Source organism: Chroicocephalus ridibundus, chromosome 9 (genome assembly GCF_963924245.1).
Source record: "Chroicocephalus ridibundus chromosome 9, bChrRid1.1, whole genome shotgun sequence".
NCBI classification, from domain to species: Eukaryota; Metazoa; Chordata; class Aves; order Charadriiformes; family Laridae; genus Chroicocephalus; species Chroicocephalus ridibundus.
Genome location: NC_086292.1, coordinates 32,700,436 through 32,712,639, shown reverse-complemented (window position 1 = coordinate 32,712,639; position 12,204 = coordinate 32,700,436). Strand labels below are relative to the sequence as shown.

At 40.1% G+C, this 12,204-nt stretch overlaps 1 protein-coding gene across 1 annotated transcript in view; it reads right to left on the bottom strand.

Moving 5' to 3' along the window:
* The window catches only part of TRPM1 (transient receptor potential cation channel subfamily M member 1), a 91,308-nt gene extending 85,371 nt beyond the window's left edge, over positions 1–5,937 (bottom strand). The window contains exon 1 of the mRNA XM_063346127.1: positions 5,786–5,937. Coding sequence (XP_063202197.1) covers positions 5,786–5,908 — 123 coding nt within the window. The 5' untranslated portion in view covers positions 5,909–5,937. The remainder of the gene's footprint in view (positions 1–5,785) is intronic.
* Positions 5,938–12,204: the final 6,267 nt, after the last annotated feature.

The window sequence follows — 12,204 nt, the reverse complement described above, 5'->3', positions numbered from 1 at the left end:
AAAACACAGCAGTGTTATCTCGTGAGCTGGCACTGAGACAATGGCCAAAATGCTTGCACAAAGGGAATTTCTTAATCAGAGCAAAAATTTTTTTTTTGGGGAAAAAAAAAATAATTTGAAACTCTCAAAAGGAATTTCTATGAAAATTATTTCATTGTTATCAAGTGATCTATCTAATCGTAACTGTAATATTAACCAGTTGCAGGTAATTGTTCCAAATAAACCCATGAGCTAACCTTTTATAAACCATCAAAAGGTATGGTAATTTGAAGGAAATCACAACTTCTTGACAAATAGTTTAGGAGCAGAAACTAAATTCAACCCGTTAATCTTTTCTTCCCTGCTCCAAGTATAATATTAACATAAGCAAGCACACAAAGCATACAATTTAAGACAACTTCAAGGGATTTTATGCGAATTTTCAAGCTTCATTAACAAATGGTAAGACAGATCAGAACAGTGACTTAAAGAGGAGACAAAATCATTTTTCTGTCTAAAAGATAACCTTTCTGTGATCTATGAGAATGTATTCATTCTTTCCCCTCTTTTTGCTGGTTTGGTTGGTCATTTACAAAACACAGAGCAAGTTATTTGCCTTAGTCTGAAGGTCTAATGATCTTTTCACCGTTGTAATCCATGAAAGCTTTTCTAATGAAGCACTGGGTAATACTGTACTACCTTAAAAAAATTTAAAAAGATCCATTATACTTTCTATAGTAGTGCTGTTGAGATTTTCAAAGCTGTCTAATGTATTTAGATAAAATATTCTTTAAAATATTTTTTAATATTCTAAAAAATTTATTTTTTTAGACATTACTGTTATTTCTTGCACCACATTTGATAGCCAGGAAGAAGACAGTGATGTGAGCAATACAGCAATTAGAAATATATTAGTGTCTCTATAAAAGCTTAAATCTGAGCATCTGGAAGGCTTATACTGAGTATATCCTTATACAGATAACCACAGAGAATTTACAAGCATAGAATCATAAGCAAACAGAAGAATCATGTAGAGAAAAGCTGTTAAAATAAAATGGTCTTCTCTTCAGAGGAAAAGAAAATGAGTGATAGTAGGTACATCTTAAAGACATTTAGGTCAAGTCAACAGAGATAATAAGCAGAGATGAAAGCACTGTTTAGTACTACAAAAGTAATTTGAAGTAATTCCCATTAGTGGGAATGACAGAGCAGTGATGTACATCCAGATAAGATGCTTCTTTTTTTAATAAACTGAGATGTTTACAAGAAACAAAACCAAAACACAGATGTAAGTGTGCAGACACACAAGCATACGCCTTTTCTTAAACACTATGCATTTCACATTTCATTTACAGCATTCTCTGTTTAGGTAGAGAATAAAGCCTTTAATTTCAAAGCAGGTAGCAACAGGTGTTTTTGTAAAACTGCTCAAGAAGTAAAACGTCATCTTCCTCTAGAGCACTGCTGTCAAAATCAGGGGAATACATGGGAGAGCTAAGTAGAGAAGAGAGCTGAGGAGAAATACTTGGCCATTTTAATTAATCTTGCTGTTCAGCACCACTGCAGTAAAAATTGGGAGTCAAAATCACGGACCAGGACCACACACTGTTACACAATCCTCAGAAAAAGGTCTGTGAGAGTGGTAAGAGGGAAAAAATTATTTAAAGAGTGGTAGGTGAAATTTTCATTATAAATCTCTATGCTTAGCTCCATCACGTGGCTTTAACCATTTCCCGTCTAGGTTTTCCAGATGTATCCCAAAGCACCACACCCCTACAGAATACTCACAGTCAAGACTACTTTCAACCCCTGTTTTCAGCTGTATCATTAGCAAAAGTTTATATTCAGTACAAAACAGTCTTAAGCATAACAGTGCCCAGTTTTCCTGCTTCAAGGATGTCCTGACTTCCAGAGACGATCCCTTCCACTTGCCTGGGTGCTGACAGTGTGCTATTAACCCCAGAGAGCCAACCAACATGATTTCACAGAATCACAGAATCTTAGTGGTTGGAAGGGACCTCTGAGATCATTGAGTCCAACCACATAAAAAAAAAACAAAAACAAAACCACACACACACAAAAAAAACCCAACACACCATACAAAAAAACCCAACAAAACAAAACAAAAAAAAAAGCACCCACCTACTAAACTCCACACCCACAACCCCACACCCAAGAATCCACCACAAACCAATAATCTTGGGCACTAGAGCATGCCCTGAAGAGCCATGTCTACACGTTTCTTAAATACCTCCAGGGATGGTGACTCCACCACCTCCCTGGGCAGGCTGTTCCAGCGCCTGACCACTCTTGCAGTAAAGTAATTCTTCCTAATATCTAATCTAAATCTCCCCTGCCACAACTTCAGACCATTTCCTCTGGTCCTGTCGTTATTCCCTTGGGAGAAGAGGCCAACCCCTGCCTCTCTACAGTTTCCTTTCAGGTAGTTGTAGAGGGCAATGAGGTCTCCCCTCAGCCTCCTCTTCTCCAAACTAAACATGCCCAGCTCCCTCAGCCTCTCCTCATATGACCTGGTCTCCAGACCCCTCACCAGCTTGGTGGCTCTCCTCTGGACACGCTCCAGCACTTCAATGTCTTTCCTGTAGTGAGGGGCCCAAAACTGAACACAGTACTCGAGGTGAGGCCTCACCAGGGCCGAGTACAGAGGCACGATGACTTCCCTACTCCTGCTGGCCATGCTATTCCTGATACAAGCCAGGATGCCGTTGGCCTTCTTGGCCACCTGGGCACACTGCTGGCTCATGTTAAGCCGGCTGTCCACTAACACTCCCGGGTCCTTTTCTGCCGGGCAGCTCTCCAGCCACTCAGCCCCAAGCCTGAAGCGTTGCCCGGGGTTGTTGTGACCAAAATGCAGGACCCGGCACTTGGCCTTATTAAACCTCATCCCATTGGCCTTGGCCCATTGATCCAAGCTGTCTAGATCCCTCTGTAAAGCCTTCCGACCCTCAAGCAGATCGACACTCCCACCTAGTTTGGTGTCATCCACAAACTTACTGAGGGTGCATTCAATCCCCTTGTCTAGATCATCAATAAAGATATTGAACAAGATTGGCCCCAAAACTGAGCCCTGAGGAACACCACTGATGGCCGGCCACCAACCAGATTTTGCTCCATTAATCACAACTCGCTGGGCATGGCCATCCAGCCAGTTTTTTATCCAGCGGAGGGTACACTTGTCTATGCCATGATTCTCCAGTTTCTCCAGGAGAATGCCGTGGGGGATGGTGTCGAAGGCCTTACCAAAGTCCAGATGGACAACATCCACAGCCTTCCCCTCATCGAGAAAGCGGGTCACATGGTCATAGAAAGAGATCAAGTTGGTCAGGCAGGACCTCCCTTTCATAACCCATGCTGGCTGGCCCTGATCCCTTGGCTGCCCTGCACTTGCTGTGAGAGCTCGCTCAGGATGATCCTCTCCATGATCTTTCCCGGTACCGAGGTCAGGCTGACAGGCCTGTAGTTTCCGGGATCCTCCTTCTGGCCCTTCTTGTAGATGGGCGTCACATTGGCCACCCTCCAGTCATCCGGCACCTCTCCTGTTGACCAGGATTGTTGATAGATAATGGAGAGAGGCTTGATGAGCTCTCCTGCCAGCTCCCTGAGAACCTTTGGGTGAATCCCGTCTGGCCCCATAGACTTATGCATGTCCAGGTGCATAAGCAAATCATTAACTACTTCCTCCTGGATTACAGGGGAGTTGTTCTGTTCTCCATTCTTATCTTCCAGCCCAAGAAGCTGAACACCCTGGGGGTAGCTGGTCTGACTATTAAAGACAGAGGCAAAGAAGGCATTAAGTATCTCAGCCTTCTCCTCGTCCTTGGTTGCAGGGTTTCCCCCCGCATCCAGTAAGGGATGGACATTCTCTGTCACTCTCTTTTTGTTGATGTATTTATAGAAACTTTTTTTGTTGTCCCTTATATTAATTGCCAGGTTGAGTTCCAGCTGGGCTTTTACCTTCCTGATTTTTTCTCTGTATGACCTAACACGATCTCTGTACTCCTCCTGAGTTGCCTGTCCCCTCTTCCAAAGGTGGTAAACCTTCCTTTTTTCCTTAAGTCCCATCAAGAGCTCTTTGTTCATCCAGGCCAGCCATTTTCCCCGCCCTTTAATTTTGCGCCTCATGGGGACAGCCTGCTCCTGGGCCTTTAGGATTTCCCTCTTGAAGAGCGTCCAGCCTTCCTGGGCTCCTTTGGCTCTCAGGACTACCTCCCACGGGACTCTCCCAACACTCTCAGTAACACTCCCAGCCTACACATAAGCCTAAAAATCTATTTGTTTAATCAACACTGGAAATAATGTTTTTCTCACGAGAGGTAAAATTCTTGTTCCCAAAATAAACATTAAAGCAAATAAACACCAAAGAATTACGAAGACTAAAATAGACAAACCATGAAGGGAATTTACAGCTTTTAGAAAACAACATTTTTTTTATAATCAAATGTTGCTAAGAAAAACAAAATCCGTACTATGTTCCTTCTACCTTCACTTGACCAGTCTTTCCTGTGGGATAAGAATAAACAATTTTTATCTGGGTATTTTACTCTGACTGTATTCCATTCAGGAAGTAAAATTCTATATGCTTTGCAGCATCAAGTTAGGCCTGGGGACATTTTAAAAAAAAAAAAGCACTGACTGCACCTGGGGCATTATGGCTGTATTATGGATTTACTATTCTGATTTGTCATGCTTAAGTGAGCCTAGATATATAAAACAACATTTTAGAGGGGAAATCCTTCTCTTTAATTTCCTTTATCATTGTTTCTCTGTATTATTCAATAAATAAGTTAATACTACCAGCCTATGAAACTACTGCTTATCTTTGAAAAGCCATTTGGTTGACAAAGCAAGCAATACACAGCTGTTCATTAAATGGAAGCATCTTCGAGGACAGCCTGGTTTTTCACACTGTTTGGATGCAGACGTGAGGCACCTAAGAAGCAACTGTGCAAGGTAATGGGAAAAGCTACACAAAGTGACACTGCTGCTAAGTATTAGCTGACATTTCGGTATGCCACTTTGCTTCATACCTTTGGGGCCTTCTGTTTTTCTTTTAAGTGTTTAGACTTGGCTCTGTTTCTAATTCCAGTTGAGCTGGCATCTAAGTAATCCTAAACTGAAGTTAGTCTATATTTGTTCCAAATTAATTTATCAATCTATGGACAAAAGATGTATTTAAAGTCACTTCACAGCTGAAAACTGCGTTAAGAAACATGTTCTTAATAATTTACAATAGGAAAGCTTATAACAACAACAGTGTGAGCTTATAGATTATAAAGCAATCACCTCAAGTTTTCTTTCTCTCCCCTTGTCTTTCTCATTCATATACTGAACAGCACACAATCTAACCACAAACTGTATTTCTCATAGAATCTGTCTGTCATAGATGTTCAGTGAATCACATCATAATCTTTTATACATCCTATCAGTCTTCTCATTGATTGCACCTAAATCTGGCATGAACACTAAGCATGAACAGTTATTGAAATATGATTTTGACTACGGATAGGAACAATTACAGGCTAGCCCTCTTTGGTGACAGTTAACCCAAAGATCCTTAAGAGAGTGTGCTTGTGAAAGAACTTGCATAATAGGAGTAAGATGCATTGCCAGAACCAGTGCAATGAACACGACTGATACATCTGAGACTTAAAAGAGCACAGAGGGAAAGAGGATTGTTCTCATTTATAACGGTACCAGCTATTTAAAAAAAAAGGAAAGAAAAGTGGCAAACAGTGTCTCCAGCTGTTTCCCTCAGACTGTACTATTTGGGTAATTGCAGACTTACCTTTTGTGAGCCAGATGCTGAGCCCTTAAACGAGGTGCGTTTGAAGGAGCCACTCATCCTCCGTAAGGAACCTGTGAACTTTCCTCCTCTTCCTTTCTTAACACCCTGGCCCTTACCCTCCATAAGGGACCTTGTACCCCAGCACCAAAGAAAACTCTGATTTTACTCACGAAGTCTGAGCAGGATTTTTCCTGAAGCCAACAACCATTAACTTACAGCTTAAATAAAAAGAGACACAGATGCATAAACCAAAATCCAAGCCAAATAATGAGACCCCTGTGCTGATACGCACGCTGTCACAAGCGTTACCAGCCAGCCAGACAAGTAGAAAAACAAGGCAATATACTGATACAAACTGCTGTCCCCCTCCCTCTTCTCTGTTGACTCTATAATCAGGCTTAATGCACACAGCTTCTGCAAGCTATGGTTTTTAATGGACAGAGATTTAATAAATGGTGATTGAAGGTAAATCTACTTTAGAAGCAGCAGCCCAAAAGGTTTTTATTCGTGCAAAGCACAGGGCAGTCAGATGGAAATGATTTTGGTATCAGTAGAAAGGCACACGAAAATAGCAGATGGTCCTCAGCAGAGTATAGGTTAGAGACCTGGTGGAATTCTACAGGATAACTGCTGATGGCGAGTGTGCTTACAGCAGGTCTTGGGAGGAGGGACAAGGTTTTAAAAGCACACAACCCATAAGATCAAAAGGTAGATTCCAAGTAATTGGAATAGGGGTTGTGGCAAATAAGGTTATGAGTTATTATTAATATCTCAATCTATTTTGTACTATTCTGCCTAAATATACACAGTGAAAGTGAAAGGAGGCAGTTAGGAGAGAATAAACAATAAGGAAGACGCAAGGTGCTTTAAAAAAACAACAAAATTGTTATCGACTAGGAAATACCTAGTTGGCTCAAGAAAACTTGCCTTCTCCCACATAAGCCAGGAATCTGTTAAACAGCCTGGCTTAGAAAAGAAAATGGATGAGAGCACAGAGAAACTAGAGATACATTTCAGAAACATACACAGGGACTGCTGATTTGCAACTGTGAGGTAAGTCAGAAACACCACTAACTTACAGGATTTAGTTATCCAGTCATACTTTTTACTTATTATTTACTTTTTTTTAGGTTCATCCCTTTGTCCCTCAATAAAGATGGCCTGGGTGCCTGCTTGCAGCTCGTTAGAGGAGGCACATAAAATCATGTTGAAAACTTAAACCAAAACAGAAGAGAAGTGGAAGAGGCTGATAGACGGAGATGCACCTATTTTGTCATTCTGGTCAGCACAGCCATAATGAAAAAAAATGAAATTTCCCCGGCTGGCAAGGATAAGTAGCTGACAACTTACGACACAGTTAAAGTTGTGTTGGAAAATGGGAGAGTGAAACTTCCATGCTCTGCAGGAGAATCACTTCTATTATATTAGTGCAAACAGTCTGTGGGATCAGGTTAATGGAATGTAGAGAGGAGGGCATGGACACTAAAGGGTGACAAAAAGAGGTCTTCATTTCTAATCACTCATCAGACCTAGGCAAAACCAAGGAAGTAAAATTAGCACTTTTGACAAGACTTTCGACAGCAGCTGTTGTATGATATTAAGACATGGCTCGGCTTAAGTGAACAAGGGTGAGGTAGAAGCTGGCAAATGGAATATAAAAATCTGGCAAGAACAGTAAACGTGAGCATGGACAGAATAATCTTAAAGGGAGTTGTGATCAGACAAGATACTTTACAAGTTCCATGTACACCTGCTCTCCAGAAGAGTCTCTTCATTATATCTCATCAGTTAGCAGCAGAACATTGCAATTACTGCATGGTCTTCTGTACTGTATCACTGAGTTAGTTGCAAGAAGATAAAATATCTGTGTCAAAAACTACCCTGTTGTGAGTTTAAAATGTTGCAATTTTTGAAACAAAACAAATCACTTATACCAGAGCTTGATTTGCTCAATCCTGCCTTTTTTATCTATAACAGTCATCACTACATTCTGGGACATCCTCTCAAATGGTGGTAGCTATTACAGCAGTCACTTCTATCAACACTGACAGATTTAATGAGCTGAGAATACATCCTCCTGATCTAGCATCTTATTTGATAATTATGAGAAAAGCTGAAAGACATTCAGATAATAGAATATGTGAAACATTTTTGTTTTATATTGCAGTTTAAACGAATCCAACATGAATGCTGTGAAGGAAGAAAAAAAAAAATACTCAATGCTCCATTACACAGTTTCTCGGCCACAACATGTGCCTGAATGTGATGAACGGAACAGAGGCGCATCCTACCCGCTATTTGCGATGCCACCTCACAAAGAGAGCACAACTCCCTGAAGTGTTGTTGGGCTGCACTACTCAGAAGGGATGACTAATAGTACTTTGGTAAAGGAAAAAAATGGAGACATGCTTTTCAGAAAGCAGAAGTTCAGAATACGAACCTGTTCTCCAAGACACAATGTAGAATGTGAATAAGGAATTCATTAACTCGGTCCTTTTGGATCTATGATTCTAAGACTTTTGTCTGAGCTCCCTGAAACTGTTTTTGGTATATTTTAAGGACCGCATAAGGATAGCTGCAGGTGTTTCAGCCTACAGAAAAATCTAAAATGGACTAAATTGCTCTTACTGTTTGTGGTCAGAGCTATTTATGACATCACATCAGAGATGTCCGATGTCAATTTAAAAAAAAAAAAAAAAAAAAAAAAAAGTAAAGCTTTGATCTATAGTCCACCATGTTAGCGGAAACGTTTCCACTCACTTCAGTGGTCAAACTAAATATGGAAAGCAGTAGGGCATAATCCAATGAACCTTATTTACACAGACCGACTGGGGTAAGATAGGCTTATACCTGTCTAAAGAATTAAAATGCACGTACAGTTAGGCTTTCCTTCACTTTGCATTTAATTTGAGTATTAAACTAAACATGGGCTTCTTTCACAGTCAATGGATTATAAAACAAAAACTAAAAGCACTTTTTCTTCTTTTTAATGGGACACCTTAAAGAATATTTTCTCTAAAAAAAGTACGTTGGTGTCCTTTGACATTTCTGATACAATAAGAAAATTTAAACAGTCATGTGTTTAACTAAAAAAAGCCCCTACATTCTATTAAGAGTATTAATTAATTAGGCTAAGAACAGGAGCTGCCTGGTATTGTGCTCGGTGCTGCATAAATGCTTTTCCAAAAAGGCTTATTGCAAGATAGTCAGAATTAGTTATGTTGTGCTTACTACCAAAACATCTAGACAAGCGTCCCCACAACCAAATCCACCTTCCACTTCAACAGGAATTTTCCTGCATAGGGACACAAGCATCCGCCAGGATTGTCTGAGATCGCTTATGGTGCTGCAAACTATTATAATTTTGAAGTCTTTCAACTCTTCAGAAACCCACCTGCTATTCTGTTACTTCCAGGATAAACCTGCTACTCTCCCAAACTGAAAACAAATGTCCAAATTACTCCTAAAGATGACTTAATCCTATTAATCCATTTATGTACTCTCTACAAGTTTGCTAGCTTCAGAGAGACAGTTCAGTTATTTAATGTATTTTTAGCTTTTAAAAACCTAGCCTCTTCCAAACTGCTTTTCTCTCACTGTAGTGCATATAAAAAGCTGCAGGAAATCAAACTAAGATCTCATAGTTGTGCACAATAGCCTTCAAGCAGATGGCAGAAGGCCTATCTGAAATGAGCTGGAGCAGAATGAAACTGGATAACGTCTTATAGTCAAGGTAAAGGAAAGAAGCAAGAAGTTTCCTGACTACTGATGAAGTGCTTTGCTTTCCAAATCAGACAATTTTGCAGCAGTAGATTCACTTTTGAAAGAACAACATGAAACCAAAACTGTAAGTACAAATGCTCCTCATTCTAGAGTGTTGCATACTTCAAACTGTAAAACAAAAATGTTTAACATTTTAAGAACTACTACTCTTTGGTTATACTGGCTTCTCAGTGGTCTAACGGTATTGCACTTGCCTTTTCTCATTTCCTCCCACTGAACATTTTCCAGCTTTCTCCACCCCAACACTTACACATTCAGATGCACTGGTCATGAATCATTGCACATCACAGCAGCAGTACATTTCTTTTGTCATGAACAGAAATCTATGAAACAACTGCTAGGTCTTATTATTAGCCAAGAGAAACAAAATGCTCCACTACAACACCATAGTCCATTATAAACTCTACTGCTTTTAGAAAAAAAGCCACCACCTTCTTCCCCTAAGATTTTTATAGTTTTCTTCCCTGTCTTTATGAAGAACTAAAGAATTAGGTTCTAAATTTTTCCTTGTTATTTTGAGTTCTTCCCCATCTGTGATACAAGTACTTTCAAATTTGTAACACTTAAAAACAAGGATAAGAAAGGATAGAGGGAGGAAGGGAGGGAGAATCCAATGACAATAAATACAGCATTTATCAACATAAATGTGGTAATACTCCACAGTGGGGTACAATAACTTAGTACCAAACTAGAGAGAAGGGTGTGGAGGACCAGAAGACAAGACAGACACTGGGAGATCAAAAATAGTACAAACATCGAGTAACTTGTTTTATCACAAGCTCTACTACAACTAGTGCCATTCAGCTTCCAAATCACTTTCTCTTTTTTTTTCCTTTTTAAGCAAAAACTATGTTTGGACAGTTAATGACATTAAGTGCAGATTAAAGAGCTGGTTTTACACATTATATTCAGGGATATAACTTCTGGACTTACTATTAACGTGAATGAGACCTAAACGATGTGTAAGTTTACAGAGTTATGAGGAGGAACAGAAATCAAACCAGCCAAACAAAAACCTCCAAAGCTCTATGTCCATACAGATAAGGGAAAAAAATTCAGAAGTTTTACATTTTCAAGGTCTGAAGAAGCTCGAACACTTCATGAAATCATAACTTTTTTCCTTGGCGGTATAATAATTGCATTTCTTATTTGCAAAAAAAAAAAAAAAAGCCTTATAATTTTGCAGTGCAGAGCTTGACATCTATCTTAGGTGGAAACAGCTGCAACTCAAATAATGACAATTTTACACCATTTTTACAGAACTCTATTTAAAACTTCCTGTGCACAAAAAACCTGGCAGCAGGAGCACCATGCCTTCGGTTCGCTCGGACAGTTCACACTTCAGTTACACACTGCAGTACACTATTGTTTTATCTCAGTTAAAGGTCTTAGCCATTACGTACTTCGACAGTTCCTGATTGTTTAGTTTCTACCCCTGCAATGAAGCGTAGACAGAATATTGTTCAGTGCTGGTTACCTACCATGACAATGACCACACTGTAGGTCACTGGGGACTGCTGTCTGTTGGGCAAAGAAAGTTGACTTCTTTTTCTGTAGACTACGTATCCTCAAAGCAATGCTGTAGTAACCTAGGCAAAAGCATATTTGGATTAAAAACTTAACAGTTTACACAACAAAATGCAGAGAGCATGTAACTGGCAGGTGACATCTATAGAAAAGAAGTTCCATTTAGTCAATTCCACACTTAAAAGACTCAGAGGAAGATTGTAGGCCACTTTGTGGTACTTTTTCTTCAGCATTGTCTGTTTATCCATTCCAAGAGTCTCTGTTATTTAGCAGCTGTCTGTCCTGTTTCTCCTTCATTTGCAAGAAAAAAAAAAAAAAGCAGTTTTTAAGTGAAATTAAGCAGATTATGAGACATGGACAGAACAAAAAAGGTAAAGAAATAACCTTTGCTTGTTCCAGTAGGCCTGTAAATTGGTGCCTGTGTTACCACCCTCACATATTAGAAATAGTCTGTACTGATCATATGAACAACAAAACACATGCCAGTCATCTTATTTCCATAACCTGCCTAGGGAGTAGAACCTGCAAAAACCCACCAGGTCTCTTTGCCGCCTCACCCTTGGGGAAAGACTCAGCTTCCCTACATTTGTAGAGTCATAAAAAAAAATAAGTTGGAATGCCTTTTGAAGATCACCTAGTCTGACCTCCTGTTCACAGGAGAGCCAACCTATAAGTTGGATCAAGTGGTTCAGGGCTTTGTCCAGCTGAATGCTGAAAACCTCCAAGGACAGTGTTTCCAGTCCTCTGGGCGACCTGCTCCAGTACTCAACCATTCCCCACTGTGAGGAATTTTTTCCTTATGTCCCTTTAGAATTTCCCTTGCTGCAACTTACAGCCCTTGTTTCTTCCTTTTGCACCCCTGAGAAGAATCTGGCTCTATCTTCTCTGTAGCACTCTGCAGCACGCTGTGGAAGACTGCAACTAAATTCCTCCTTAGCCTCCTCCTCTCCAGGCTGAACATACCCAGCTCTTCTAGTCCATCTTTACAACAGGTGCTTCCAATCATCCTGATCACCTCCCACCAAGACACTTTTCAATCTCTCTCCTGTACTGAGGGGCTCCGAAAACGAAGACAGTACTCCAGATACAATCTCATGAGTGCCAAACAG